The following is a 27,757-nucleotide window of genomic DNA, read 5'->3' as shown; positions in this document are numbered from 1 at the left end:
AGGTTACATTTGTAGAAATAGATTTCCCTGTGCTTATAACTTTCTGCATTGACTAGTTCATTTCTGCCCCTGCAATTAATTCTGGGTGTAGCACAAGGTGCTTAGATGTCTGAGAATTTGCTTGTGCTCATGTATCAGGTATTCAGGCATCAAAGCATTGTGTCCTAGCCTGCACTCAGCAGCACCCAGAAAACTGCAGGGTGCTTAGGTTGAAAGTCAGGTCCTCACAGTTGCTTGAAATGGGCCATTAAGAAAATTCTATTAGATAAGCAATTCCTATTTGACCATTTTAGATTGTGTTGTGCTGAATGTGAAGTATATCCTCGTTCTGTGGGATTTACCAGGAAAGGCAGGGAGCTCCCTGGGCTCTCCTCCATGCCCTGCCCTGTGTGGCTCCAAGTCATTCCCTGCAGGTCCTGCTTGTAGAGTACACTGATGTTCCTGGGGGTCCCAGCAAAGCTCAGGTCTCTCTGAGAGTTTTGGGGAGGTGTCTGCTGCTCTTCAAGGCAAGTGGAGTGAGGTGGGTGCTTAGCACCTTTGAAAGATTTCATTATTCCATAGCTTTTAATGGAGATATTTAGTTTGGGGGATTGCAGGTTCAACCCTTTCCCAGCTTTGAAGAGGCTTTAGGATTTCACAATCAGAACCTGTCCTTGGCACACTGGGGTGGGTGGGGTGTGCTTGGCAGGAGCTGCTGTTTCTGGATCCCAGAGCAGGGTTTGTTACACTCACCCATCTCCCCAGACCTCCCCAACTCAAGAAAGAGTGAGCTGGGATCTGGGAACAAACAGGGGATCTTCTGCCTCTTTTAGAATATATTCTTAAATGTCACTGAGTAAATGTTTTATTATTACTTTTCTTTCGTGCCTATAAATCTTCACAAAAAATGTAATTCCTTTCTTCTGGGCAAAAAACAAATGAAACAACTCTGAAGTTCTAAAAATAAATGCACACTGAAGGATCATTTTCCAGTCACATGAATTTGTATTTCCCTGACTGTTGTCCATCCTGAATGAAAAAAGCCAAGGGGTGACCTGCTAATGTTTTTATTTCTTTTCTCAGTATTTCTGGCTCCTCGTGCTCTCACGGGGTTTGGTTGGCATTGGTGAAGCGAGTTATTCTACAATTGCACCAACCATCATCGGAGACCTGTTCACCAAAAACACGAGGACCCTTATGCTGTCTGTTTTCTACTTTGCAATTCCTCTGGGCAGGTGAGTGACACGAAGGTTCTTCAGTCTGGTTTTGCCTTTTCTCTTAAATAAACTCACACAATTGCCAGTGATGATAGTTCTTGACTTTGGCTGGTTTAAACAGGAAAATATTCTGAGCAGTGACTAATTAGTTGCAGGAATTAGATTCCTTTTTTTGGTCCCTGTTACTGGTTCATGTGTGACTTTTGGGAACTAATGGGAAGTTTGTTGTTGGTTTATTTAGTTTTTTCCTACTTTTTTTACAGCAAAGGGGTGGAAATGGAATAAAAATATTTTAGCTGACCTTTTCTTTCAGTGGAGTTTCTTTATCAGCCCAACATAGTATCTGATTGGTGGGATGGAAGGGAATCTGTCATTTTTATTTTTATTTTTTAAATAATGGCTGACCCTCTATTGTGAGATTGTTGGTAAGGTGGCTTTGCATAGTTTACATACCAATTCCAGAGCTGGACAACATCCTGGGCAAAAGGGCATTATGGGTTCATTTCCAGCAGGGAATACATGGGAAATACATGAGTTTGGAAACATATTCCAAACTCAGAGAAAAACTTCTGGTGATGCATTTCACAAGCTGGAACACTTTCCTGTGAGATAAAACTAAAAACTTCCTGTGAGATAAAACTCACAAACTTTTGCTCTTAAGGAAAAAGAGAGAAACAGACCTTTAAATCTGTGAAAAGAATATTTTGACAAGAGGACCGAGGATTCCAAGTATTCACATAGAAAATTCAATGAACTAAAAAGAAATTACAACTATTCATCCTGTTGAGCCTGATTCTGGGACTTCATTATCTCAATATCCAGCAGCAGTGTGGATTACAAGGCCGTGGAAGACAGGATAAGGCTGTAAACTGAAAGAGGTTTTGATTGGATATTAGGAAGAAATTCTTCCCTGTGAAGGTGGTGAAGCCCTGGCACAGATTCCCAGAGCAGCTGTGTCTTCCCCCCCTGAAAGTGTCCCAGGCCAGGTTGGACAGGGCTTGGAGCAACCTGGGATAGTGGAAGGTCCCTGCCCATGGCAAGGGGTAGAACTGGGTGGATTTAAAGATCTCTTACAACCCAAACCAATCTGTGATGACTCAGGGTTTGATTTTGGACCTTGTCTGGGTAAAATGTCCACTTTTGGGGCCAAAGCTTCTCAGACCCTTCAATAAAGGGGGGGTGTGGGCAGGGAGGGGGACTCACCGTTGCCCCACTGCAGTCCTGGTAACTTTTAGCCAAGGCAATCTCAGCAGCAAATGCAGTAGTTTTGAAAAGGGGTATTTATCTTTAGCTCATGTTGACAGAAACATGGCTGTGTTCACCATTAGTCTCTTGTGAAGCATCTTTTGTCTTACATGTTGCTGAAGGTCTCCCATCAAACTTCCTGCATGTTCTTCTTGGTTTTCCTTCCAAGCTAATAGAAAATAATCTCTTCCTGCATAATTAGAACCAAATACTGTTTAGTGGCAAGAAAAAATATCTAATGATGGAATGTGGCCTGTCCTTGAAGGGCACTTTTTAACTGAAAGCTTGAACATAAAATTGTTTAATATTCATATTAGCACAGAGAAAGGCCTGAAGTAGAAATGAAATTGGGAAATAAATTCTTTTTAAGTCTTTGTTTCTGTCTACTGTTGATTGGAAGGTCAGCTATAAACTTTCAAATTTCCATCAGATTTGGACATTTTTAGATCAGCAGTGCTGGATAGAGTCACATACTAGCCACCATCTGCTTCAATCCCCATATTTCCTCCCGTAGGACGAGAGAGCTGAGGACACACAGTTGGTTGTGCCTTTCTTTGCCTTTGTCTGAGAACAGCTGTGACTGTGGCACCCTTAAAGCCCTGACCACTTCTCCCCTTGGCCTTTCTTGCAGTGGCTTGGGATACATCACTGGCTCCAGTGTGAAGCAGGTTGCTGGAGACTGGCACTGGGCACTGCGGGTAAGTCCCTCTTAATGACACATCTTAATGAGAGTTGGTTGTTTGGTGTTAGGAGGAGTTCCATCACACAACCTGTTACTATATCTGAAAGGTGAAGGGTTGGGAATTACATCTCTGGATGTTAACTGCATGGCAGATGCACTCTCTAAGCAAAGATATTTGGGCTTGGCTTGTGGGACTTGGTGTTTTCCCTGCTTGGGAGCAAGAATTTTCCAATCACTTTGTTATCAATCAATCAATCATGACTTCTTGATGGGGACAGGAAGACAAGGCATTGGCCTTAAATCAACTCCACAGTCTTTCAGTCCCCTGCTGTCAAGAAACTCTGAGAATGGCTTCCTGCTTTGAGGAAAAAACACTTTGTTCCAGTTTCCGCTTGTTTTTCTGCCCTGAGACAGTCAGTTTCCTTCTATTTTAGCCTCTTGGGACCCTGATAAATGGGCTGAAAAGATAATCCACTCCAATCACATACTCACAAACAGCTTCTGCACACAAAGATGTCTTGAAAGAGCTGAGAGGAAGAGGCCCAGCAGAACTGGTATCTGACCTTTGGTGCTGTGGGTGGCATGTGAGGTGCATTCCCTGCCTCTGGCACTTCATGGAGACCATGAATCTCATGAAGCTCAGGCCAAGACCATTTATAACAGTAGGTGGTGAAATACAGGGGTTCCCTTCTGAAGCAAATATGCTCAGGTGACACAGGCCATGCCCAGGGTAAGCAAAACCAGCAACATCACCATGAACAGTTCATGTGTAGCTGAGAGAGTGGAGGGAAGTTTCCAGCTGTGCACCTGAAGTGGAAAGTGGAGTAGCCTAAAGCTTCCCACCAAGAGGATGCTGCCTCATTAGCAGAAATATTTGAGTAAATGAACTTTTGAGCAGAGGCCAACACAAGGAGTGAAAACCCCAAAGTCCTTCCTCTGGTCAGTGGGCTTTAACTGGAGCACTCTTGGAAAACCCAAATCTGTCTGTAAAACCCGAATGGTTAATCTGTGAAAAGAGATCATCACTAGGATGCCATCTTCACAGTTATCCTGAGAAATTCAGGCTGTCATGACTTACAGGTCATGATTTTCACTCTAAATGACACATTGGTGCAGGATTCCCTGGATGTACAAAATCTGGGGAATCTGAGGAGCTGCACACATCTGTGGTGGTTGTTTTGGACACCACTGCTCAGCCTCTGTAGTCACACAGCACATACAGAATGCATCCAGACATCTGTGCAAAAAAACTTCCATCCCTATGGCAATTATTGTGCTCTTGCAAGATGGGAATGATGCCCCAAGATGATGCTTCCCTCTGTGATCTCCTGTGGGATCCAAATACAGAAGAGGTCAGGAATAATCTGTACTTCAGTGGGCTGAAAAAGACACAAGGGCTCGTGGACAAGTGGCAGCTTTGTCTCTGGATCTAACAATAAAGACAGTGTTTCACTGCAGCATTATTGAGTGTCCACAGATATTGTCCTGGTGGGTACTTAAGCTTTTAGATAAAAATCAGAGATTTGCAATCATCTGGCTGTAGAAAAAACAGCACTTCCAGTATTTTTTACCAGTGTTGTGTCTTCTGTTCAGCTGTCATACGGGTAGTGTATCAGGCTTCAATATATTCCTGGAAGAGAGATTTTCCTGACTTTTAAGTTCTGAAATATTTTTGTCTTTCCTTCCCTACAAGGATTGTGAGTGAAAGGCTATTCTCAGGTTAATAATGGAAGATTTTTTAATTTTTTTTTTTTTAACAGGAATTTCTTTTTTAAGCAGCATGTGTAGATGAGATGATAGTTCAGTAAAATCCATGCTCCTGTTTTCCTGATGGAACTATTTTCCATTCTGACAATAATGGAATTTCAGTGTCAAAACAAGAGTAGTTTTTAGATGTGGGATCTTTGTATCTTTGCCTTTTGGGAGAAGGGATTGGATACTGGGAAACCAAGCCCTTGAATGTGTTGTTTTCCTATCTTCCAGCCTGAATTTTCAATGTTTCTTTGTCTGTTGTAACCTGAGGAAGATGCCTGAAAGCAGGAAGCTGTTGTGGGTTAGATGCAAGAGGGATGTATGGCAAACAAGGGTTTTCCACCTGCATGTTCCCTACATCCAAAATCTTTCAGCTGGTCTAAATGCCTTTAAAAGGCTTCTGCACTCACCCAGAAACCAGCTGGTTTCCAAAGAGTTAAAAAATCACTGAAGAAACATGAATCTTGGTACTTATTAACACAATGGACTGCCTTGCTCAGAGCATTTTCAAAGCTGCATGTTTCCAGAGTGAGATAAGAGAATCCATGGAATGACAAGGAGGAAGGAAAGAAGTGGATTCCTCGATGCTTCCAGGTTCTGACTGGCTGTGAGAACAGTCACTGAAGCCAAAGGGATGTATTCTGCCTCTTCCTGACCCTCCTGACTCCGGTGCTAATTCCCTGATCCTTTCTTGCAGGTATCTCCACTCCTAGGAATGATAACAGGGACACTCATCTTGATATTTGTGCCTGCTGCTAAAAGAGGAAATGCTGAACAACTTGGGGGGCAGCTGAAGGCTCGGACTTCGTGGCTGAGAGACATGAAAGCGTTGATTAGAAAGTAAGAGGATGAGTCAAAACCATGTTTTGCCTCTAATGCTTAATTGGAACATCCAATGGTCTGGATTTAGTGCAGTGAGGCTGGAAAGTGACGACATGCAGGGAGTTACAGGAAGTTTAGTCTGTGGACCTAGGGAAGAAAATCACAGTTACTGCTGTGACAGTGATGAATTCTAAGTTTTGCTCTAACCTTTCCAAGATTGACATCTAAGAAAAAGTCTGCTGTGTTTGGCTCATACTTCACACAAATCAGAGCTTTTGAAGTGTAGAAATTGCTGTGTTCCTGTATTAATTGTTGTGCCACTGTTGTTCAGACACTTAGATCCCTTTTCTTCTCTAAAAAAGCTATTCTGCTGAGGGGGAAAAGAGAGTTTTAGCAATATAAGATAAAGGAACCACACAGAAGCTTGAACTATGGCAAGTTTAAATACATGTGAATGACCACATGTGACTGGATCCATGAGAACTGAATGTGCTTGGGCACTTGTACTTGTGCATTAAGGTTCACATGCTCATGAGTGTTTAAGCAGCTGCACTTCCTTCCAGAAAGCTGGCCTGTGAATGTGCAAATACTTTCACTTGTGAATTCAGGGTTACCTTGTAATTCTGATGGGGAACTTGGGATGTCCTTCATTTTTAGAACTACTGGCTAGAATATCTCCCTTGTATTGTCATCCAGTGCCAAAGGACTATGAAAAGCCGTGTTAGATAATTCATCATTATTTCTATGTTACTGCTTTTGGTAGTTTATGTAATTAGTAACCATATGGTGGCATGGATGGGGAGGGAGAAGTGAAACTGAATGGTGACATTCAGAGTGAAAACCCTGTAATTCACATATCATGTCTTAGTGACCAAGCACTGATTGTCTTCTCAAACAACCCCTTGAAAGTCTGTGAAGCATGTCTGATGAGTTCATTATATTATCATCAGTGGAGAATCACATGTGAATTTTCCATGCTTCTTATTCTCCAAATCTTTGTACCTTGTGCTACCTCTGACCCTTGGCAAAGGAGGTGGCAAGTGTGGGGGAGCACTGGGCTTTGTCTCTGAAGCACTGGCTCCTGCCTGGGGGTCCTGCTTTTTCACTTTCCCCACCAAAGCTTCTCTTGGTTTTCTCTCCACAGCCGCAGCTATGTGTTCTCATCCTTGGCCACCTCAGCTGTGTCCTTTGCCACGGGGGCACTTGGAATGTGGATCCCTCTGTATCTTCACAGAGCACAGGTGGTGCAGAAGACAGCAGAGACCTGCAGCTCCCAGCCCTGTGGCACCAAAGATAGGTGAGAGTCAGAGTCAGCTGCTTTACAGAGGGGGAGAGGAGGTGGGGGCTTATTTACCAGAGGAAACAGCAAGTCCCACAGAGACAAGCTACTAGAATGTCTGTAATTTCCTCTAGGTCCTTGCAACAATGATAGGAAATGCTGGGATTGTAAACTAGGCTTTATTTCTCTTCTTCGTTGCATGAAGTCAAACCAAGGGAGAAGCAATGACCTCAGCTCTGTCTTGGTTCCCAGGCTGTAGTGCAGAGTAGAAAAGAGGAAAGAGAAATCTTCTAAGGAGGATGTTTGGAGAGCTGAGAATTTGGGTTCTTAAGACCCATCTGTGATAGCAGCAGAATAATCTGGCAGGTTAGGAAGCCCCAGTGGTGCCTGTAATTCAGAGGTTGGAATGGTTCCCCTAAAGCTGCAGGGACTAATCTTGTAGACTTTTGTTTCTGTGTGAGGCAGGACTTCCCTGTTGTATTGCTCTGTAAACTGCTGTGTGTGCTGAGTTTTGCTGAGGAATGTCCCAGAGATGAATGTGCACTATGATAAATTTCATAAGCTATGTTTTTCTCAATTGCAGGAGAAGAGGGCTAAAAATCATGAGCATTTGTTTTATTTAAAATTTACAAAGCCATTGTGCAAATTTCCATTAGTCAGTTTACCCTAATAATTTGTCCAAAGACTATGCCCATTTGGGGGGAAAACTCAAAAAGAATCCCCCACCTTTCTCTTACCTTCTTTCTTTCCTTTTTTTTTTTTTTAAATAGTTTGATTTTTGGAGCAATCACTTGCTTCACTGGCTTCCTGGGGGTGATCACAGGGGCAGGAGCAACCAAATGGTGCCGCTCAAAGACCCAGCGAGCTGATCCTCTTGTCTGTGCTGTTGGAATGCTGGGATCAGCCATCTTCATCTGTCTGATCTTCGTGGCTGCCAAGAGCAGCATCGTGGGAGCCTATGTAAGTATAATCCTTTCCATATGCCAGCCCCTACCAAACTCCTTTCAAGACTGTGTGCATTGTTCCCTGTGGATGTTTTCATGCCTTTGCCCTTCTGAACGTCCTTCTTTTTGCCTCTTGGCATTTTGGCACTACCTTAGTGTGCCTGAAATCTCAATTGCTTATCCCTGCTGTCAGCAGAATTCTGAGCTCCATGGAAACCCACAGTCTGTTTGGGTTTTCTATCTGCACCTCAATCCACACCTTTATTGCTCCTGCCTAATGTTTTGGTACAGGAGAATTGAGCACTTCCCTTGCAGTGAGGGTATTGTAGCTGCAGTGGTACCAGATGACAATTACAGTGTAATCTGTCTGTGGGCAAGCTTTTGTACTATTCATTTCCATAACCAGGTGGATTGCACCAGGCCAGTTTTAATTACCCAGCAATTTCAATTTATCTGTGTTACCATAGCTCAGGAAGCTACAGTGCTTGATACTGCACAAATGCAGATTAAAATATGGTCCCTCCCTGAGTGCTTGTAATTGAATTATATAAAAAGGTATCAAATAGATCCAGGTTAATAGAATGGTTTGGGTTGGAAGGGACTTTTGAAGGTCATGTAGTCCAACCCCCCTGCACTGTCCAGGAACACTTTCCACTAGCCCTTGCTGCTGAGAGCCCCCTCCAATCTGGCCTTGAATGTTTGCAGGAATGAGGCATCCACCACCTCCTGGCCACCCTGTGCCAATGCTTTACCACCTTTGTAAAAAACTCCTTCCTTACATCTCATCCAAACTGACTGTCTTTTAGCTGGACTGAAGGGAAAAAGAAATGCTCAAGTATAATAATCCAGCCTCAGGCTACAATCTTGCTTTCAGTCGGGAGTAAAAAACCAGTCACTGAACAAGTCTCTGGTTCCCTTTTAATGTCAGAATGAGAGAAGCCTGGGACCTGAGACAAGTTTATGAAGGGAAAGCCTGAGATGTTTGGAGTGGTGGGATCCCTTCTGAAAGCTCACCCTTCACTTCCACACAGCAGCACATGCTCATGCAGCAAGGAGAGTTCATTTACAAGTAACCAGCCAACTGCTGTTCCTCATTTCTCTGTATTTCGAGCCATGGTTATTTGCTCAGTCTTTCAGTTGCTGCCACAGTTATGAGGAAGCACAACCAGAAAGAGTGGAAGTTTGAAATCATTAAGACAGAGCCAAGAATACCTCCTCTAGTTATTTAAGATTCAGGTCTCTGGTTTGTGACCATGAAATAACATTCGAATTGGCAGAAAAATGATACCTCAGACAACCTGTGAGAGAGTGTTAGTGATTGGTGAATCATTAACTCATTGATCTATCACACCCCTCACCTGCTCCCTCCACCTCTTTGTGCAGACAGAGCTGTGATTTTCTCCTTTCTCAGACCTAGTGACAGACATGTTCATTTGTGTTGTTCAGTCTCATTATACAGAAACCTCTCCCTTTCTAGGCTGGAAATACAGTTTTCAAAAATTGTGCAACAAGACATGGCCATTAGTCTCATTTTTATCTTTTCTCTATTTTTTTAATAGCTATGTGACTATTCTGCATTGAGTATATAAATATAGATGGTATCACTTAAAAAATCCTAGAAACAATTTATTTTCTTATGGATGAACAGTAAATCTAATAAGGAGTGAATGATTTGCAAAGGAAGTTTTGGGTTTAACACTGACTGATACAAGCATCAGCTTCAATGAAGTGTTCAGCACTCCAGCAAGAGCCTACAGTGCCCTTGCTTTTAAGTATCTTGGTTTTTTAGGTTTTATTTATTTGGAAAAGACCTGCATTTCCATCAGCACGATCACTCTGCCCCTTACATGTTGTGTTCTGTCTGCTCTCTTCCTCCCCTGAACACCTGCACTATTTCTCTCCTGCTCAGTCCTTTCTTGCAAGTGATTTTGGTCCCTGGGGACAGTTGCTATTCTCATTCTGTATCAGCCATTCCCATCTGAGGCAGGTAGACAGATGATTTTTTTCCATCCAGTCTTTTCATACTGATCCAGTAAATTATTGGCAGTGGTAAAGTGGACTAAAACAACAATTCTGTATCATTTAGCTGCCCAGACCTCTGTATTTCTCTCTTTTACTATCTTGCTTGGCTGTATAATCCAATCACTTCTTACTCAGTTTTCCTTGCAGTGTGTGGGTTTGTGTGTTGTAATCCAGCTCCTTAAAGCACCAATTTGCATATCTGTAAGTCCCACTTTCTCTGAAATACAAACTCTTTGAAACTCTTGGTTTTTGAACCTGTCTCTGGGAACCCATTAGATGTGTGTCATCATCATCTCACAGTGCTCAGACATTTCAACTGCAGATTTTACGCTTGTTTAAATCTCCAAGTGACTGGAGAGAGATGCTCTGCTTTGCCTTCCTTTGACACTGTTCCAAATTCCTCAATTTCACCATCTATTTCAATTCCTCAAAGACATTTTGTGATATTGCAGAAACAGCAAATCCCAGGGTAGAACCTTGCCAGAGAGCTTTTACAGCATCTCAGTCTCAACCCCAGGGACTTTCTGTTGTCAAGTTGTTGGTGACCTGCCTACTTCTGAGGCATCAGTATTGCCCAGAACTGAGCTGGGGTTAGAATTGCTCCAGATTCAGGAGTACATGAGGGTGTCTTACCCACCATTTCAGAGAGAAATACAAATAATGAAGATACTGACAGATACACCCTTTGCAAATAGCCATGGAAGGTGTTTGTAACCTGCTTAGAATTTGCTGTGAGAACTGCTGGTGTGTCCACTCTGAAGCCTACTTTATTTATCATTTTTGGGAGTCAGAATTGGCTAACTGATCACTTAAACAGAAAAGCACAGATGAGCAATCAGATGCTGAATGGATGTGGTGAGATGTTACACAGCACAGCTGGAGTCACAAACAGATGTACATGTAGAGGTGAAGTCTCAGTGTAAAATGAGGCTTCAAAAAATGTGTGAGGAGTCAAAAATGGGATTTTGAGGAGCTATTATCTGCTCTAGGGCTGCCCTATTTGCTGTAAGCATCCCTGGAGTCTCCCTTCTGTAGAAATGCCACATATCCTCACATGACCTTTGCAGTGAGTGAACTCATTTTTATAAGCCCCCATCAGCAGCTGAAAGACAGATGTTCTTTAATGTCAGTATCTTCTATTCCACTTTTTGATCTTCCTCTTGTTCTTCTTTTCCTTTTACCAGTACCCACCTATTAATCTCATGTTTCATGGATTGCTTGAAATACACATTCATCAGCTCAGAACTGGTGTGCTCTGAAGTTTGTAGCATTTCAGTGATTTATTTAAAGGACTTGTGCTAAATTCCTGCACAAGGGACAAGTTCTTGCTGCCTGTAGCAATTGAAATGTGTGCAGTCCCTATCAGCTCAAGGCAAGCAGTTGCCTGTTTGCAGTGCTGGGAGCAGGCAGGGCACATTGATGCTGCATTCAGAGGTTTGATTCATCATTCCCAAACTCAATTTAGTCTCTCCAGCCACAGAACCAACAGCAAATCCTGTAGCAGGATTTCAGAGCAGGTCTGACAGCACCTTAGTTTACTGGGTGTGTTCTTGACTTGGCAGTTGTCATTTCCAGTGAGAGCCAATCTCAAGGCACACCAGCAGGCAATGGGAAAATAGAATTTTCCCAAAAAATAGAGATTTCCAGCTGGGCTGTAACGACTGGTTCAGACACCATCAGGAAGCAGATCCAGTCACAGAAAAGGGGGATAGGGAGGGAAAATATTTGGGAACCAAAGACAATTTTAGAAACAAATAGAGGAAGCTTCTGTAGGTCAGTGCGTAAGACTTGATAAATAAAGCAAATTATTCCTGGCAGTGACAGGATGGTCTGAGGGGTTTAGGAAACCTCATCTGGTGTGTGGGAAAGACGGTGGCAGTGGTCACATCATGTCACAGCTGCCACTGCAGCACTTCTGTGGCTTTTAATGTCTCTTGCTGACCATCTCCACAGAGCCAAGGATTGTATTTCACCACAAGACACTGATGTTGCAATGCCCATACTTAATTCAGGACAGCTATCACACGTGTAATGATGTTGGGGAAAGAAGAGATGCTCCACAGCTCTCTACAGAGAACCTCAGCTGGTTTGCTAAGAGCTGATCATATAACTTGGTTCCCAGGCATGGAAATGGCTGTGCTTTAAGGAGTTGTGGCCTTTTCTAACTGGCTTTTCAGAAAAGAATAGTGCAAGTTGAACTTGATGATCCTTAAAGGGCTTTTCCAACCTCAGTAATTCTATGATTCTAAGTATGCAAGCCTGGGCTGTCTCTTCATGCTGCTTTTTCATGTTCTTCAAAAATCAAGTGTATCAGCCTTTAATTTAGCTGCTCTGTAGATCATAAATTTAGTTTACAATAACATTTCAGGCCAGCCCTCTAGAGCTCTGATACAAGTCTAAGGTTTGTTAATAGTCAGGATAAACCACAACAGCAGCAAGGAGTGTACTGTGTAGGCATGAGAAAAATAAGCAACAAAAGAAAGTTTCTGACAGGTTATTTTTCCTCTGAATGCCAAGTGAATAAATCTTCTCCTTTTTGTGTGTTTTGTTACAACAGATTTGCATTTTTATCGGAGAAACTCTTCTGTTTTCAAACTGGGCTATCACAGCAGACATACTAATGGTGAGTGCACTTTGGAACAGCATCTTTCCATGTTCAGAGCAGTTTGTCAACTTGCAAGAACAACCTGAAGTTCACAATTTCTTCCAGATCCTGGTCCCTACTTCAGCCTATTCAGGATTTCATTATTATTATTTTTGCTTACTGAAAAGTGACATAGAGAGAAAGAGAGAAAAAAGATCCTTTTTGTCCTGAGCACCAGGGAGAGACGTCCAAAAAGGACAACATTTCTGAATTCAGATAATTTCCCAAAATTTTAAGTGTTTGTGCAAAACCCTCCATGCACAGAATTCAGGCAGCATTTCCTAACAGTCAGCATGTTTTTTGGGCTTTGTTATCAAAAACTCAGCTTTGTTCTGCAATAGGAAATCCTTCCATCCCTCCCTCCCTCGCTCCCTCCTCTGACCACAAAGGCAGCACATCTACCTTCCATTCAACACATACACAATAGAAACCCACCTCTGGGAGAGCAGAGAGGAAAAGAAAGTATAAAGAATTTTTGGACTATGTCCACCTTGTCTAAGAGGAAACTGTCAAGGACTTTTCAACCCATGTCTTCCATTTTCCATTCTTTCTCTACCACAGAGCTTTTTAAGTCTTTCAAATCAGCAAGCTGACCTCAGCAGCCCCATTTTCACATGAAATAGTCTGGACATTTGTTCAAGAGCTCTGCATGTTTTGTTGAGGTTTCCATCAGAGCCCATCAAATATAATATATGTCAAAACCCTGTTGTGAAGGAGGTGTTGCTAACTGTATGAGAAGAAAGGCACTAAGGCACAGAACCATTACAGGACATTCTCGAGGTCTTTTGTCAGCTTGTTGGCAGAACTAAAAATATAATCAGTCTGGCATCAATAGAAAACTCCCTTAACTTGTATTTGTTGGTTATGCAAACATCAGCAAGGAAACAATTGGGCTCAGTATTCTTAGATGTGAAGATAATGGTGTTGATAAATTGATTCAGCAAAGAACTTCAAGCCTCTGGTTAAGTTCTGTTTATGCTGAAGTTCAAGGTTGTGTTTATTTTTTAAAGTAGCTCTGCAGTTGCCATCACTGCATTGCCTGATGAACTTTCTGCCTTTCACTCATTTGTGCAGGGAACACTTTGGGGTGGGTGGGGTGGTTAAATCCTCTCCTCTCAGTGTGGGTAAAGCCCAGATAAACAAAGTTTGTCAGTGTACTCTGCTAGCATTGGGTGGCTTTGAATTCCCAAGGTTCCTCCTGCCAGGTCGGCTGTGGTGGGACAGAACTCTGGGGAGCTTCCCTGGGACTTCCATGGGCTTCTGCAGCTTGTGCTGAGTTCAGGGCTGCTGTGGCCATTCAGAATGTGGTTTCTCAGCACTTGCACAGATGTGCAGCCTGGAGACAGCTGTGCTGAGGAAGAAATTACAGTACAGTATGTGTAGTTGCTCATTCCTGCCTCCTGCCAGAGCTTCCTGTCGCATCCTGCCTCTGGCTGTGGTGTTCCCAGGAGCAATCCCAGTTCTCTCCACTCAGAATTAGTGGAGAGCTTTAAATAGCAGCTGTTTTATACCCTTCTTAACACTGGCTGGCACAGGTAAGGGCTCAGCTTAGGTGGTCCCAGCTGCCAGGAGGGAGGATCCTGTCAGACCAGTTTGAGGTGCTCCAGAAAATCTGTGCCAGAGACAGACCTGAAATTTGACCTATGTTGTCTCAAGGTGACCCCAAAAGATATTTTCAACCAACTGCTCTGTTATATCAAGGGTATTAGGGCTGCTATCATTGTCCCATTTAATTACAGAGGTTGTTTGTGTTGATTTCAATGTGACTTCAATATCCTGTAGCTTTTTAACAGCTTTTATAGGATTTGCCATCTGTCTTACCAGCATCCTATAGTCAGTTGGATTTTGTAGGGATGCATTTGCAGTTATTTATGTTGCTTTAGTGCAAAAGAGTTCCGTAAGAAATGATTGGAAAAAGTAGTTCAATTTTCCAAAACATGGGAAAGAAACTAAAGCCACGTTAAAAAATGGATTTTGGTAATTGCTGCCAACTTTTCAGCTCACTGTTCCCTGGTAGAATGAACTGAGTGTTGTATATAATGTCCAGCTTGATGCATTAACAGCATGAGTGGACATGTGAAAGTTTTAAAGAAATAAATGTAAGATGAACACAGGGCTGGAAGCAGACAGATCCCACAGGGGATGAGAGGGGGCTTAGATGTCAATGGGTGAGAGCCAAGGCTACAGCCACGTTTGACAGACAGCTTAGTGGGAAGTCCTTGCCAGAGAAAGATGTGGAAATGCTTTAGCAGATGCACTTTGTATGTTTGGCAAATTAATTTTACTGATTACTATTTATTTGTTGTAATCAAAAGTGTGTCTGTTCTTGCCTGAGGCTGGGAAGTTTAAAAGCATTATTAGCGTAAGCTTAACAACACTTTCATCCAATACATAAATATTACCTGTTTTCATGGATAAAAGCTCTCAATACTGGCTGAACACTCTTCTTGCTGATTTCATTATGCCAGGAGTGAGGCTTTTTGAAAACTGCATCCCAGATGATTCCTCACAGCTTTCCCAAGATTTACAGATCCCACAACTGCTTAAGAATCCTTTCGGGCAAGTTGTTAAGGACCTCCAGAGGTTTTCCAAGTTTAATTTCCGTGGCAAAACAAGGATGTTTGCTTATTATTGCTTATTAAATTCCAATTTAATTGTTGGCTCTCCCTAGCTCAGTTGCATTTCATCCACTGCTCCTCCTGCAGAAGGGTGGGAGCGCGGCTCCTCGGCTTTCCTGCAGTGCAAGGTGCCAAGTGCTGGCTCAGATAAATTGTCAGTGCTGCAGTGCTCTGCACTGCCCGAGATTCTGGAAGGCTGATAGTTGTTCTGAATGCAAATTTGTACAAAACAGGTCTCATTCTCCTGGGCACAGCTCTCCATATCTCCTCCCAGGCACATGCTCAGATGGTGTTTGGGGAAAGGAGGGATGTTTTGTATGGAGCTTGCTAATTATGAAACAGATTTCATCAGCCATCTTTGCAAATTGGCCTTCAAATTACTAGAAGCCCAAAGTAGCATTAAAACTGCCTCATAACAGCGATAATGAATGAGCTTGAGAGCAGCAGGCAAATGTGTAACACTGAGACATGTTCAGTGTGTGGGGCTTTGTGGGAATCTGGTGATAATAGTGGGAGTTTCCTCCACACCACATCTCAAAAACAGAGATGATGGACAGGGTCTTGGAATATTTGTGTAAGGGCCACAAAGCAATTTTAAGTGCCTCTATTTTAATCACAGTCTCTTTAGGTCTTTGCTGAGAAAAGTCATCCTCCAGTTTATGCATAGTCCTGACATTCATGCAAAAATATTGCTCTGCATATTTCTGTTTCCTTTTAAAACATTACTTCTTTCTAAATGATCATGATCTGCCATGGAGGAGCTGCTTTGATGTTTTGTTGTAAAGTCAAAGGCTTCCTTTAGGCTTGAAACAGGCACAGACTGGTGTTCAGTTGTGCCATAGGCATGTAGGAATGTTGCTTTTATTCTGATTACCTTTCCTAAAAATAAAACCCAGTTATTTATTTAGTACAAAATGCTGCCCTATTTTTATAGCCAAAGATAAATTGCATTTCCAGAGGTTCTTGTTGTTGCTTCTCTTGAGTGCCTCTACACAATACTCCAAGTGCTGCAGGTTAGATTTGAAGGAGGGTGAGGAATGCCTGAGGATGAGGGAACAGAGCCCACTGCAAACCATCCGAGGGCAGCTGGTCCAAGGGCTGCAGGTGGAGGTGTTCTGCTCCATGAAGCCTCCTTTCACTTCATTTAGGAGTATTACTTTTAGGCAGTGTCTGCCTGGCTTTTGTGGAGGGTCTGTCTGGATCCCCAGCCTTTCCCTTTTCTGAACAGCAGGGACAACTGGGTTATTTCCAGCTTCTGTCAGGGCTGGAACAGTGTTGGTGCGTGTTTTCTTTGTCTCTGGTGCTGAAAGAGGTCAGTATGAATTGTTCTGACCCAGAAAAGGCAGCAGAGTGCTTGAGAGAGAGGAGTTAGACATAAACATCAGAACTTACCTCTTTGGCACGTGGCCTTTTCCTGGGAGAAGGCTGATCTCTCCTTGGCTTTCCCCATTAACTTTTTTCAGACCAGCTCCTGCTGTTTCCATCACAGGAAGGAGATGTCAGCAGTAATCCCTGGCCTTTCTGAACCTCTATTTAAAGAGCAGAGGTTTCCAGAGCTGCTTGCTCAGCCACCCTGCCCATCCTTTGCTGCCTGCCTCTGAACCTGGGATCAGGGATGAGCCAGGACAATCCCACAGGCTTCCGCCGTGCCTGCTGGGGCTCTCCCACCTCCACTTTCTGTGGGATGGCCAAACCAGGCCATGTATGGTTTGAATTTAGGTCTATTTTAGTACTGAAATGCCCATTTAGAGTTGTAATTTACTTCTGTCTTCCAAGAACAGTAGATGTTTGCTACCAACTGCTTCCTGTTCATCAGAACAAAATGTTTTTTAGGGTGGAGTGGTTCTTGTTGGGTTTTTTTTTTTGAGCTGCTGGTTTAAGCTTTTTTTTTCTTTCCAATATATTTTTCAAGGAGGTCATGTCCATTTACTCGCTATATGTTGGGTTTTTGCTTTGAGGGGGGTGTTTGTCTCTCAAATTCCAGACCAAATATACCAAGTTGTATAACACTTCATGGTGTTTTAACCATCAATAATTTATTCAGTTAAGCTGGAAACTCTACTCTTACTTGCAAAACTTCATTTGCATAATGTAGCTACACATGCAAAATTATGTCTAATATACGTGTGTGTGTGTATTCATGTGTATAAATATTTATATATGCATGCACACATATGATACAGGTATAATTTAGATTTCTTCCTTTAATAAGCACTGCCACTCCGTGAATGTAATAAATTTTTAATAAATGTGCCATTTCTTTTGCTCTTTTGCTACAAAAATGGATATAATACAAAACCAGGCAGGATTTTTTTTCTCCAGATTGGTTAACATAAACTTTACAGAAAGAAAAAATATTTTGGGTTTCACATTTTGCGCTTCACATTTATGCACAACTCTTGGAATAGGAAGAATTTCACTTTATCTACTCAGATGCTCTTTCCCAATGAGCTCTTGCAGAATGATTCTCCACTGCAGAGAGAAAGTGGATAAATAAAAGGGATTTTATTTATTTATTTTATTATTCTGGTCTCCTAAGAGCTGAACAAGGGTCATTCCTGTCAGAGCCACAGGAAAAGGCAGAGTGAGATTCAGTGCTTACAGGCAGAAACAATGCTCACTTGGATTTAGAGACCTATTGAATTCTTCATTACTTCCAGCCTTTAAATCAAGACAGGATCAATTCATAAACTGGGATATATGGACTTGATGCAGATGTCCTTAGTCAGTGTCTTTAACAATTCATGCAAGAGATAATTACTTTCTTCTGCCTCTAAAAAGTGTATTATGAAATTAAAGGCATTCCACAGGACGGGGTTGCTGGGGTTTTTTTTATTTCTTAATTTTTCATCCCCTTCTGTGGTTAGGGCTCTGTTGTATGTGAGCTTTAGTCCCTTCATGGGGAACTAATTTGTGTTTTCCACTGCTCCTGTGTAATCTAACTGATTCTGCATGACCTGGCTAAGGGTGTCATGTCCTATTAGAGGAGTGAAGACCAAAATACAGCATCTCAGCTCTGGAAAATTTTCCTAACATGACTTTGTCACTTTTCACAAGCGGAATCACAAATTTTTGAGAAAAATATAAAGTGACTAGAGATGGAGTGGGAAGGGAGGATGCATGACCATGACCTTTCATACTGGTGTGGGTTGCACTGAGCAGTACAAGACAGATGGGCAGGTTCTTTTTTCAACTTCTTTACTTATTTTTGTTTCTTTCCTCTTCTTTGCAGTACGTGGTCATTCCAACTCGCCGTGCAACCGCAGTGGCCTTGCAGAGTTTCACTTCACACCTCCTGGGAGATGCTGGCAGTCCTTATCTCATTGGATTTGTAAGTGCTCACAGCAGGCTCTGGCAGGGTTTGCTTTAGTTTCCAAACTGCTCATCTGAAATGCCAAGTTAGATCCTGCTGGGAAGGAAGGCCTGTGTTTGTCAGCAGAATGGGAAATGCTGCAGAGCAGAGCAACTTCTTTTACCTGGCTGGGTTGTTGTGAGCTGCAGTTCAAACCAGGGGGGACTGCTTGGGAAATAAACTTCCACGTCTTTTTAGCCTAAGATGTTTATAAAGCTGACAGACAGCTCTGAAAAGAGAGTGTTTTTGCTGTGCTGTGGACATGGGGCAGAGAGAAATTCGATTGGAAGAGTCATGTGTGTGTTTAGCTGTTAACTGACCTCAGGAACAAAATACCTGTTTATGGGCAGCAACACACAGCTGTACCTGGTTTGTAGGATAGTAAATAAATCATAGAACCACAGAATATTCTGGGCTGGAGGGGACTGATGAAGATTATCCAGTCCAGCTCCTGGCCCTGCACAGACACACCAACAATCCCAGCCTGTGCCTGAGAGCATTGTCCAAATGCTCCTGGAGCTCTGGCAGCCTTGGGGCCATGACCCTTCCCTGGGCAGTGCCCAACCAGGAGTATTTGTTAATATTCCTTCCTGGGGTGTTCACTTTGGGTTCCTTTCTGTGACTGCTTCAGTGGCTGGCCTTGGTCTGACTGGGGATCTCCCTTCCTCTGCCACCATTATCCTAGTGCAGCACAGAGCAAGAGACCCAGCTCCACAATCTGGCACTCAGAGAACATTCACAGTTGAAAATAAAAGACCTGGGAAATGTAATGAGGAAAATAAATCTGAATGTACTGGGAAAATGCCTTTTTCCTTCAGTGGAGTTTGATACATGGAGTTTCAGAAATCTTAGATCATAATTTATAAAATACAGTAGCTTCCACAGAAATCCCTAAGTGACTCTGCTCCTGATGAGTTGAAAGTGCTTCTACCTGGGGAGGTAACTGGGATCTTCACTGGTCCCATCACCTGAGAGACAGGACTTTGATGTGCTCCTCCAGCTCAGACACAGCTGCTGGGTCCTGTGGGGACTTTTTTATTTTTTACAACCGTCATTGCTCATCTATTCATCCTGTAGACACCAGCTACACATATTTATTCATACCTATTTAATTTTGTGAGTGTATCTGTTTAAATATACATAAATGTTTACTTTTGAGTGGCAATGCCATGGCTGCTCTGTAGCCCTGTGAAGCACACAGAAAAAGGCAGATAAGAGATAAGGCTGAGAAGACCAAAGAAATAAGAAATCTCTCAAGAGAATAAAACAGCACAATTTAGCTTAACTCTTTATTTACTTCAATGTTCTGGGTACCTGGGGAGAAATGATCTTATTTTAGAAGTTATTTGAAGGAGGCAAGAACAAAGGAATTGCAGGAGAGGCTGCTTCCTGCAGGGCAGGTGATGTGGGGAATGTGGGAGAGGAGAAAGGACAGGACAGGCAGGACAGGGGCTGGAGATGAGGGCAGGGCTGGGGCAAGCCAGGCTCTGTTCATCCTTTTCCTTACATAAGAGGGATGTCCAGGATGAATACCTAGGACCCTGAACGATTGCACTTATTCTTGAGAGTTGCCTGGGGCTCTTCAATGTCATAGATTAAAAATAAAAGGTCTTTGGTTGTAGAAATAATGTGCCTTGCCCTCCTGGTATTCAGAGATCAAGCAAGTTGTGAGTTACTTAAGGATTCTTGGCTGAAATATGTATAGCCCAAATTTAATAGCTGCATTAGGATTTCTTTAGACTGGAAAAATATTTGTTATTATTTTGAATTATCCTTTTCTAATGCTGTAATTGTTGGGCAGTTGTGATTTGGGAGGAGGCAATGTGGGTCCAAGGCTCTGTGCAGAAGAGGAGGAGTGAAGCACTCATGCCATGAAAGGATCCAGCATCCCTTTGTGCAGCCTCTATTCTGGCTGGGCTGATTCATCCTCCTCTGCTACCAGGACTGAAAGGTCAACTACAGCTCCACATAACACAGGAAAACAAATACTATTTAAAGTGAAATGACAGCCAGAGCTAAGGCAAGCACTGAACCTGGGTATTAAAAACCACAGGAATTGTCCAGCTGCAGTGCAGGATGGAGACCTTCATGCAGCACTGAAACCCCACCTGGGCAGGGTGCAGAAGGGTCTCCAGTTCTGACCAGGATTTTCAAGGCAGTCTGTGAGGGCTGAGTAACTCACTCCTGCTGGATTTAAGGGGAATTTAGGATCCTGATTCCCACAGTCCTTCTGGGAATCCATACCCTGAGGGCATCAAGTCCCACTGCTGTGACTCCAGACCCTTCAGCAGGCCGGCCAAGGGCAGGGGATAGGTTTTGAAGGAGAGCAGCAGAAGGCCCTGGAAGTGTCCAAGGAACAACTGGATGTGGCACTGGGAGCTCTGGTCTGGTTTACAAGGTGATATTCAGTCACAGGTTGGACGTTATAATCTCAGAGGTCTTTTTCAACCTTAATGATTCTGTGAGCTGCAGTAACAGGCAGGCTCTGAATGGGTGAAGCTCAGCCTCCTGATCACTTGGGTTCACCTGGGGTCCTGCTGTGTCTTGCAGCTGCTCACAGAATCCTCCTGAAGTTCCCTCCCTGAATGATCAGTGCTTTGATCAAACTGATCAGGGTTTTGGTGAGTTTATAGTGAAATTCCCTCTAGCAATGCTCTTAATAAAGAACTGCTGACCCTTGTCCTTGTAGGACCAAGCTGTGAGAGGCAGTCGTCTCTGCTGGATACCAATAAATGTTGTATTGATCTTAAAATCCCCGTGTGGAACACAGAAGCAGCTGATCAGCCACAGCCTCAGGTGTGCAATTGCTGCTGTGCTGTGTCCTGAGAGCTCAAGGTCACACTCAGACTTTCTGTAACTTCATCCCATTCCAGTTCTTGCACTTCAGCTCATTAAACCACCCAAAGCAGCAAATACACATTAGTGCTTAAAAGCTAAGTGGCAGGGAGCACATATGTGTGGCTGTTTTTCATGTCTCTTTAAATATTGATAACTTTTATTATGGTAAAAAGGCTTAAGATTGACTTACAAAGGAGTTATGCAAATACAACTTTAGGGTGGCAGCTGTAATTTGCATAAAGCTTTACTAATGTGGCAAGCTCTGGGATCAATTACTGTAAATCAGCACTGCCTGTTCACTTCCAAATAAGAATAGGCATTGCTGCAGTATTTCAGTAGATGAGACAGCTTTTATTCCTAAAGAGCTGTAACTTTTTTCAGGACCTTTGTGATAATCAACCTGTAGAGTTTAAATAACTCCTTTTTAACAACTCCAGTGTCCCTCCACACTTTATTTTTGAGGCAGTTGGTGAGGAATCTCACCTGCTCAGTGCATTACACCCAAATATGTGTAGTACTCTTCCGTCTTTGACTGCTGCCACTATGCAGACACGATTGCTGGAGCACAGAAGTGTTTAGAGAAATGTCCCAAATCCCACCAATTACATTGAATTTCAGATAAAGGTCTTCAGTTGCTGCTCTAGACAGCATTTCAGACTCAGAAGTGGAGTGGAGGGAGGTGGCAGCAGCATGTGAAATAGTTAACTCTTCTCAGGCTGCATCACAACTCCAGCTCTTTGTATCACTAATTCTGGTTTGATCTTGGTTGTCCTTTAAAATAAAACAACTGTAAGTCCATGCCCCTGTGTCCATCTGTGCACAGGCATGAACCTGTTTTCCCTGCTCAGGGTTTCTTCTTCTTGTGTCCCCGTCCACTTCTGACTGCTCCTCTGCTTCTGGAAATCTGAATACAAGCAAAAGAGGGTTTTTAATTCAATGCTGTTGCTTGGGACTTTTTCTGTTCTTCCTCCAAGTTTGTAATTTGCTTCCTATCTGAGCACTTTCCTCTTGCAGCCTTGCCTTGCCTCTGACTGCTGCCAGCAGGAGCTGCTGCAGGCACTGCTCTCCCTCCATGTGCCAGGCAGGTGCTGCTGTGGGCACACAGCTGTCCTGGGGCTGCCCGCTCTCCTGTTTGCTTCAACTCTCTCTCATCTTCTCTGTGCAGCTGTTCACAAGGTCTGAGGATGAAAACCAGTCTGTATCTCCTTGTCACCTGGCAACATCAGCCTGTCAGGAGGGTGTTCTGAAGTGCCAGAGACAGCTCTTTTCCACGAGCACCTTCTGATGGGCTAAAATCTACTGCACTCCTCTGGTGATTGTTCCCATCTTCCCTGCCCTCCTGGGCTGTTTCAGTTTTACTGAAGGAGGGACACCACCTCCAGCCACTCCAGGCCAGCTGGAGCCTTGGCACCCTTCACTTTTCTCCCTTTCCCAGCTTTCCTGTGAGCAGATTGATAAATCTAATTAGCTATTTAAGCAGCAAGAATACTAATGACCTTCCTTTAGCAAGTAGTTAGCAGAGCAGTGTTAATTATCCCTGGTGTAGAGTATTAGGGCAGGCAGATCAGCATTTCATTAGGGGCAAGGCCAGAAAAACTCTACTGAATGCAGCAATTCAGGTACTTTTTAATGAAAGTTCTAACTGGAGGTGCAGATTTCACAGTGTCTTGGCCCAGTTTGAAACAGCCTTTTTGCTGATTTGGTTTGAAGGTGTTTACCTAACCAAGTATATCTGTATAGAAAGTAGCTCTATGTGTAAAGGTTTGTCTGCCTGAGAAAGCAGAATTAATGTATTATGGTTTAAAATTCATATTTTATGATTTAAAATGCTATGGCTGCTTCAGAGTAGGACGTGCTTACTCTAGAAGAACACTTTTTCCTGTTTAGTTTGCTAGACTAAAACAGGCCACAGCCCATTGGGAGTCAAATCCACTTCTGTCTGACTTAAAAGCAGGGTACTGCAGTGAAGTGGATCGTGGGGAGGTGATGCTGCAGTGTGGGTGTTCTGTCCCTGGCTGACCCATGCAGCCAGTCCTCAAATATGGCCCATTGCTGTGTCTCCTGCCAAAGCAGGGTAAGAGATGAACTCAAGGTCAAAAGGGCAGTAATGTCCTGTGACAGAAATGTGCAAAATACTCTCCTGGCATCGCTCTCTGTTTCATGGACCATCAGGAGATATTCCACTGCTCTTGTGGGGTTGAGGATGGAACAGAGGTCCCTGTCTTGTTGCCCTTTGCAGCGTGTTCTGATAGTGTGTGAGTCTCTACAAGCAGCATCTGCCATCACCTGATGGAGTTGGTAGATGAAATGTGATACACATTTATGGTTTTTATTGTTAAAGAACAAAACCAAGTCTCAGCTGCTTGACAGGTGTGGTGTAACCCTGCTGGCATCTCCTGCAGAGATCTTTCCCCACATTCATGCTTGTCTGTGACCCACACTGTGGTGGGAAAAATGGAACTTGGCCTGGCTGGTCTGAACATCTGCTGTGCTTGCCAGGGAAATAATGTGAGGATGAGAGCCCCCAGCCCCTCATCTTCATTACCTGTTTCTTCAAGGAGTAACTTTAAGCTGAGGATTTCTCTGGTCCTGAGTAATTAAAAGCCTTTTTCATAGTGCACTGAATGGCCAAATCTTCGACATAGCTGTCAGCTGCAAAATAAGAGGAGAATGAACCACCTGCAGACCAGCCCTCATGGGATTGATCTCTTCATTGCAATGAGCTAACAAGCTTCCCACTTCTGATGACTCAGGAACAGAGAAGATTTAAGTCTGGCAATAAAATACCAAATGACTTCCCATCTCTAAAATGCTCTGTGCCAAGGGTTCAGTCTGCTTTGGTGTTTTTTCAGAGCTCTGTGCATCTGTCATGTTCATGACTTTGTTAGAGGTACAGGTTCTCAGTATTTTTGATAAATGTTTAATGTAGGTGAAAGTATCTCACTAGAGAAAGCCCAGAAATCCAAAGCAGGTTGTTGTTGCACTCGAGTGTTTCAAGATTTGTCTCATCAGCTCTGTCACTCCTCTGTGCACTGAAAACTTCCTTAAATAAATGTTTTCTTCCTCTCAGCTGGCAGGGATCCTGCATGCTCCCAAGATGGACAGTTTCATGGTGCTGAGCACCTTTCAGATTCTCTTCAACATGAGGAATCACTTTGCTTTGTGGGATATACAGACAGGGAAGGGGCCCATGCTGCCAGCAGAGGTGGGGACAGGGATTCTAAAGGTGCTGCTGCTTCTCTCTCTGGGATCAGAGAAAGTCCAGTCTTAACTTAAAAAATCACTGGGCAGACCAGACCAGAGAGAAAGGAAGTTAATGGCTTGAAGAAAAGAGACTTTCAACCCTCTCCAGGGCAAATGAGGCAGATGCTGCTCTGACCCCCAGATGTACCAATGTCCTGGCATAGCAAGCAGCCATCCCTATGGAGCATCCTAATTTACTGTAGCCTTTTTCAAGGCAGCACCATGTATTTAATGCAGCCTGGTCATCCTGGGAGGGGGAAAATATCATTAAAAACAGATTTACTTCCTCTTATTATAAAGTGTTCCTCATGCCATTTAGCACAGTGTAAATGCTTCTGCTCCCCACCAGGCCCAGGAAATTGTTTACTTTATAAAATCCCTCATTTTTGCTTTCTCAGCTTCATTTGCACTCATATTCCATTTTCTTTAGAAAATTAAAGAAACCTTTCACATTCACACTGACTTCAGAGTGGGTGGATCCCAAACCATTGTGGGGTAACAGGGAATACTGTGTTAAGGAAACGTACTGAAGTGATCAGTCAGGAAGAACCTGGCTTGCCTCAAACCTCTAATCATGAAAATCAGATATTTGTGCCAGAAATGCCCTTTTATGTAGCAGGATTTGTGCCCAAGTGGCAATGTCAGAAATTTAGAGAAACCAATTGCAGAGGAATTGAGATACTGACTCATCAAGGAGAGGAAATGAAACAGTGATTTCAGAGATGTTGTTACCTTTACACCATGTAATTAATAAATCAGTTAATTCACCCACCCAGACTGTTCAGGAGAGACAGAACATGGAATCCAGATGCCTTCCCTGGGCTTGAGCCCACCTTGGCATCTGCAGTGTCCATGGCAGAGCACCCAGCACATACTTCCCAGGAAAGTGATGAAGTTTCCCGTTGTTCCTGTGTTGTCCCCAGCACTGGATGGAGCCACAGCTGGGTTGGGACCGTGCTGGTGGCAGCTGCACTGTTGCTTCTCCAGAAATCAGGAGCTGTTCCAGCTGGGCTCCATCCAAGTGGCTGCCACCAGCTGAGCACACGCCAGCCATGTTCCGCCGTGAAAATGCCTCGAGCTGAGGTTTATTTAGCAAAGTCATTCCTCTTGCTCTGAGCTCTGTGCTGCACAGCGAGGGAGGAGACGTGAGCTTCCGCAGTTAGCTTGCTATCAAAGATTTCTGATTAGACTGCAGAGCAGCAACGGGACTTCCTTCTTGATTTTCCACCCCCACGTTCTGCACACGTGTTTTGAAGCCTTTTGCCACCTCCCAGCTGGAGGAACAAAGGAAGGAATCCCACACATGACTCCGTGCTGCAGAGCTGGCACCGGCCACGCACGGCCCCCGCACTTTGTTACTCATGTTAGAGAGAAGACACCAGAAATTATGCTTGATTGGGTCTTGCCAAATCACAGTTGGCCAGCTCAGGATGCTGTCATTGCCAGGAGTCTGGAAAGCCCAAAATTGGCAATACAGAGCAGACCATTTGGCAAATGGTGTGTCATTCTTGGAGCTTAGGTCTGTAATTATGTCCTGTGTCCTCTCGAGAGGAGATGCCAAAGTTCCAGCCTTAGCAGGTGGTTTGTAACCAAATGGAACAAAACAACAGAGAGCAGTGACTGCTAACAGCAAAAACATATATGTGGACCCTGATAAAATCCTAGAGTTCAGAGATGAGGACACTGGGGAGGGAATTATATGGAATCTGGATGAGGAAGCCCAGCAGGCTTGGTGGAAAGAATTATACCGTGAAAGGGAGGAAAGACATTTTTCTCTAAACTGTGCATTTACAGAATGTGTTTGGTTAAAAATGAAAAATGCAGCAGATTTAATAATAATGATTTGTTGCTATAAAAGGTCAACACAATGCATTAGAAGGGAAGGTGTGGAACAAACTGCATTGGGAGATTTATTTTTTGGAGGCTTTACACTTCCAAAGCTGGTTTTTAGCCTAGAATGTCATGTCATCCGTGGAGAAAGCAATCAGGAGCACATGCATGGCTTTTCATCCTCTGCTGCTGACTTACCATGTCAATTTGTCAAGTGATTTATTGTCTGGTCCTTTTAGAGAATAATTTGTGTCCATTCCCAAAAATGAAAAATGGTTTAGAATGTCTAGATTTCTGTTTTAGAACATCCTCAATTCTGGCTATTACAGCCTGATAGAGACATTGACTCCATGCCAAATTCTGCTCCATAATGAAGAGTAAGGGAAATGTTTGGAATTAAGGTGTCTGGATACAAAAGGGAATTAATGACTAGCTGATGTCCCTGTCTCCTGGGTGCAGAGCACATTCTGCTGCTTTCCTGTGGGTGCATTCTTTTCTTTTCACATTCAAGTCTTGTTGCTATTTTTAAATAAATCACTCAGAGTAATGGTCACTGTGATTTGCCTTCAGTCTCACATGAGAATTGTTTGTAACACTCTGGTTTTTCTTCATATGTTTTACCCTGTGAATAAAGTTCTTTTTGGAGGACTAGAACTCTTCTATATCCCAAGCACTGAAATTATGCCTTAATCCATAAATTTGGTGGTGTGCAGTGCAAGCACAGCCCTGTGTCTGAGCCTGGGACAGAGCAACATCTTGCACACAATTACACTTCAAGCTTGGGTGGCTGGAAGAAGGAATGAACCCCACAGCTCAGACATGGGTATAAACCCCCTATGTTCAAGTTCTGTTTCCACAAATCCAATGGGAGCTCTGGTTTTCTTTTTGTTCTTTGGAAAACATTTCCCTCCTTCCCACTCAGAACACAGAAATGTCACTTAATGGCTCCCTTTGGTGAGGGGTAGGTCAGGTGTGGGAGTAAGCAGGACTTGGTGGGAATTGCAGAAGATTGATCACTGCCTCACCCACTGAGCAGCACCAGCACAGCCCTGCTGGCTCCCCAGGGTGTTTGGGCAGCGCAGCAAGGTCAGACACCCACGGCAGCTGTCACTGACACAGCCTGGGAGAACATGGAAAGGGCTGTGGGAATTATATTAGATCAGGCAGAAAGTGACAGCGAGAGGAGAGCCCCTGCCAAGCTTCAGAGCATAAATTGCCCAGGCTCCTGTGTGGAAGGCTGAAGGGTGTGAGGGACATTCAGCTTCTCCTGAACACCCTATTCCATTTTAA

General features: G+C 43.4%; 1 protein-coding gene across 3 annotated transcripts in view; it reads left to right on the top strand.

Moving 5' to 3' along the window:
- SPNS2 (SPNS lysolipid transporter 2, sphingosine-1-phosphate) overlaps window positions 1–27,757 on the top strand; it is a 114,164-nt gene that overhangs the window by 71,175 nt on the left and 15,232 nt on the right. For all 3 annotated transcript variants that reach the window (XM_086858934.1, XM_086858933.1, XM_086858932.1), the window contains exons 4-10: window positions 1,063–1,214; window positions 3,073–3,139; window positions 5,573–5,715; window positions 6,842–6,994; window positions 7,747–7,936; window positions 12,500–12,565; window positions 18,437–18,535. In XM_086858934.1, the coding sequence (XP_086715060.1) occupies window positions 1,063–1,214; window positions 3,073–3,139; window positions 5,573–5,715; window positions 6,842–6,994; window positions 7,747–7,936; window positions 12,500–12,565; window positions 18,437–18,535 (870 nt within the window). The remainder of the gene's footprint in view (window positions 1–1,062; window positions 1,215–3,072; window positions 3,140–5,572; window positions 5,716–6,841; window positions 6,995–7,746; window positions 7,937–12,499; window positions 12,566–18,436; window positions 18,536–27,757) is intronic.

The sequence above is a fragment of the Cyanistes caeruleus genome, chromosome 21, assembly GCF_971803275.1.
Source record: "Cyanistes caeruleus chromosome 21, bCyaCae1.hap1.1, whole genome shotgun sequence".
In the NCBI taxonomy this organism is placed as follows: Eukaryota; Metazoa; Chordata; class Aves; order Passeriformes; family Paridae; genus Cyanistes; species Cyanistes caeruleus.
This window is presented reverse-complemented; position numbering and strand designations above follow the sequence as displayed.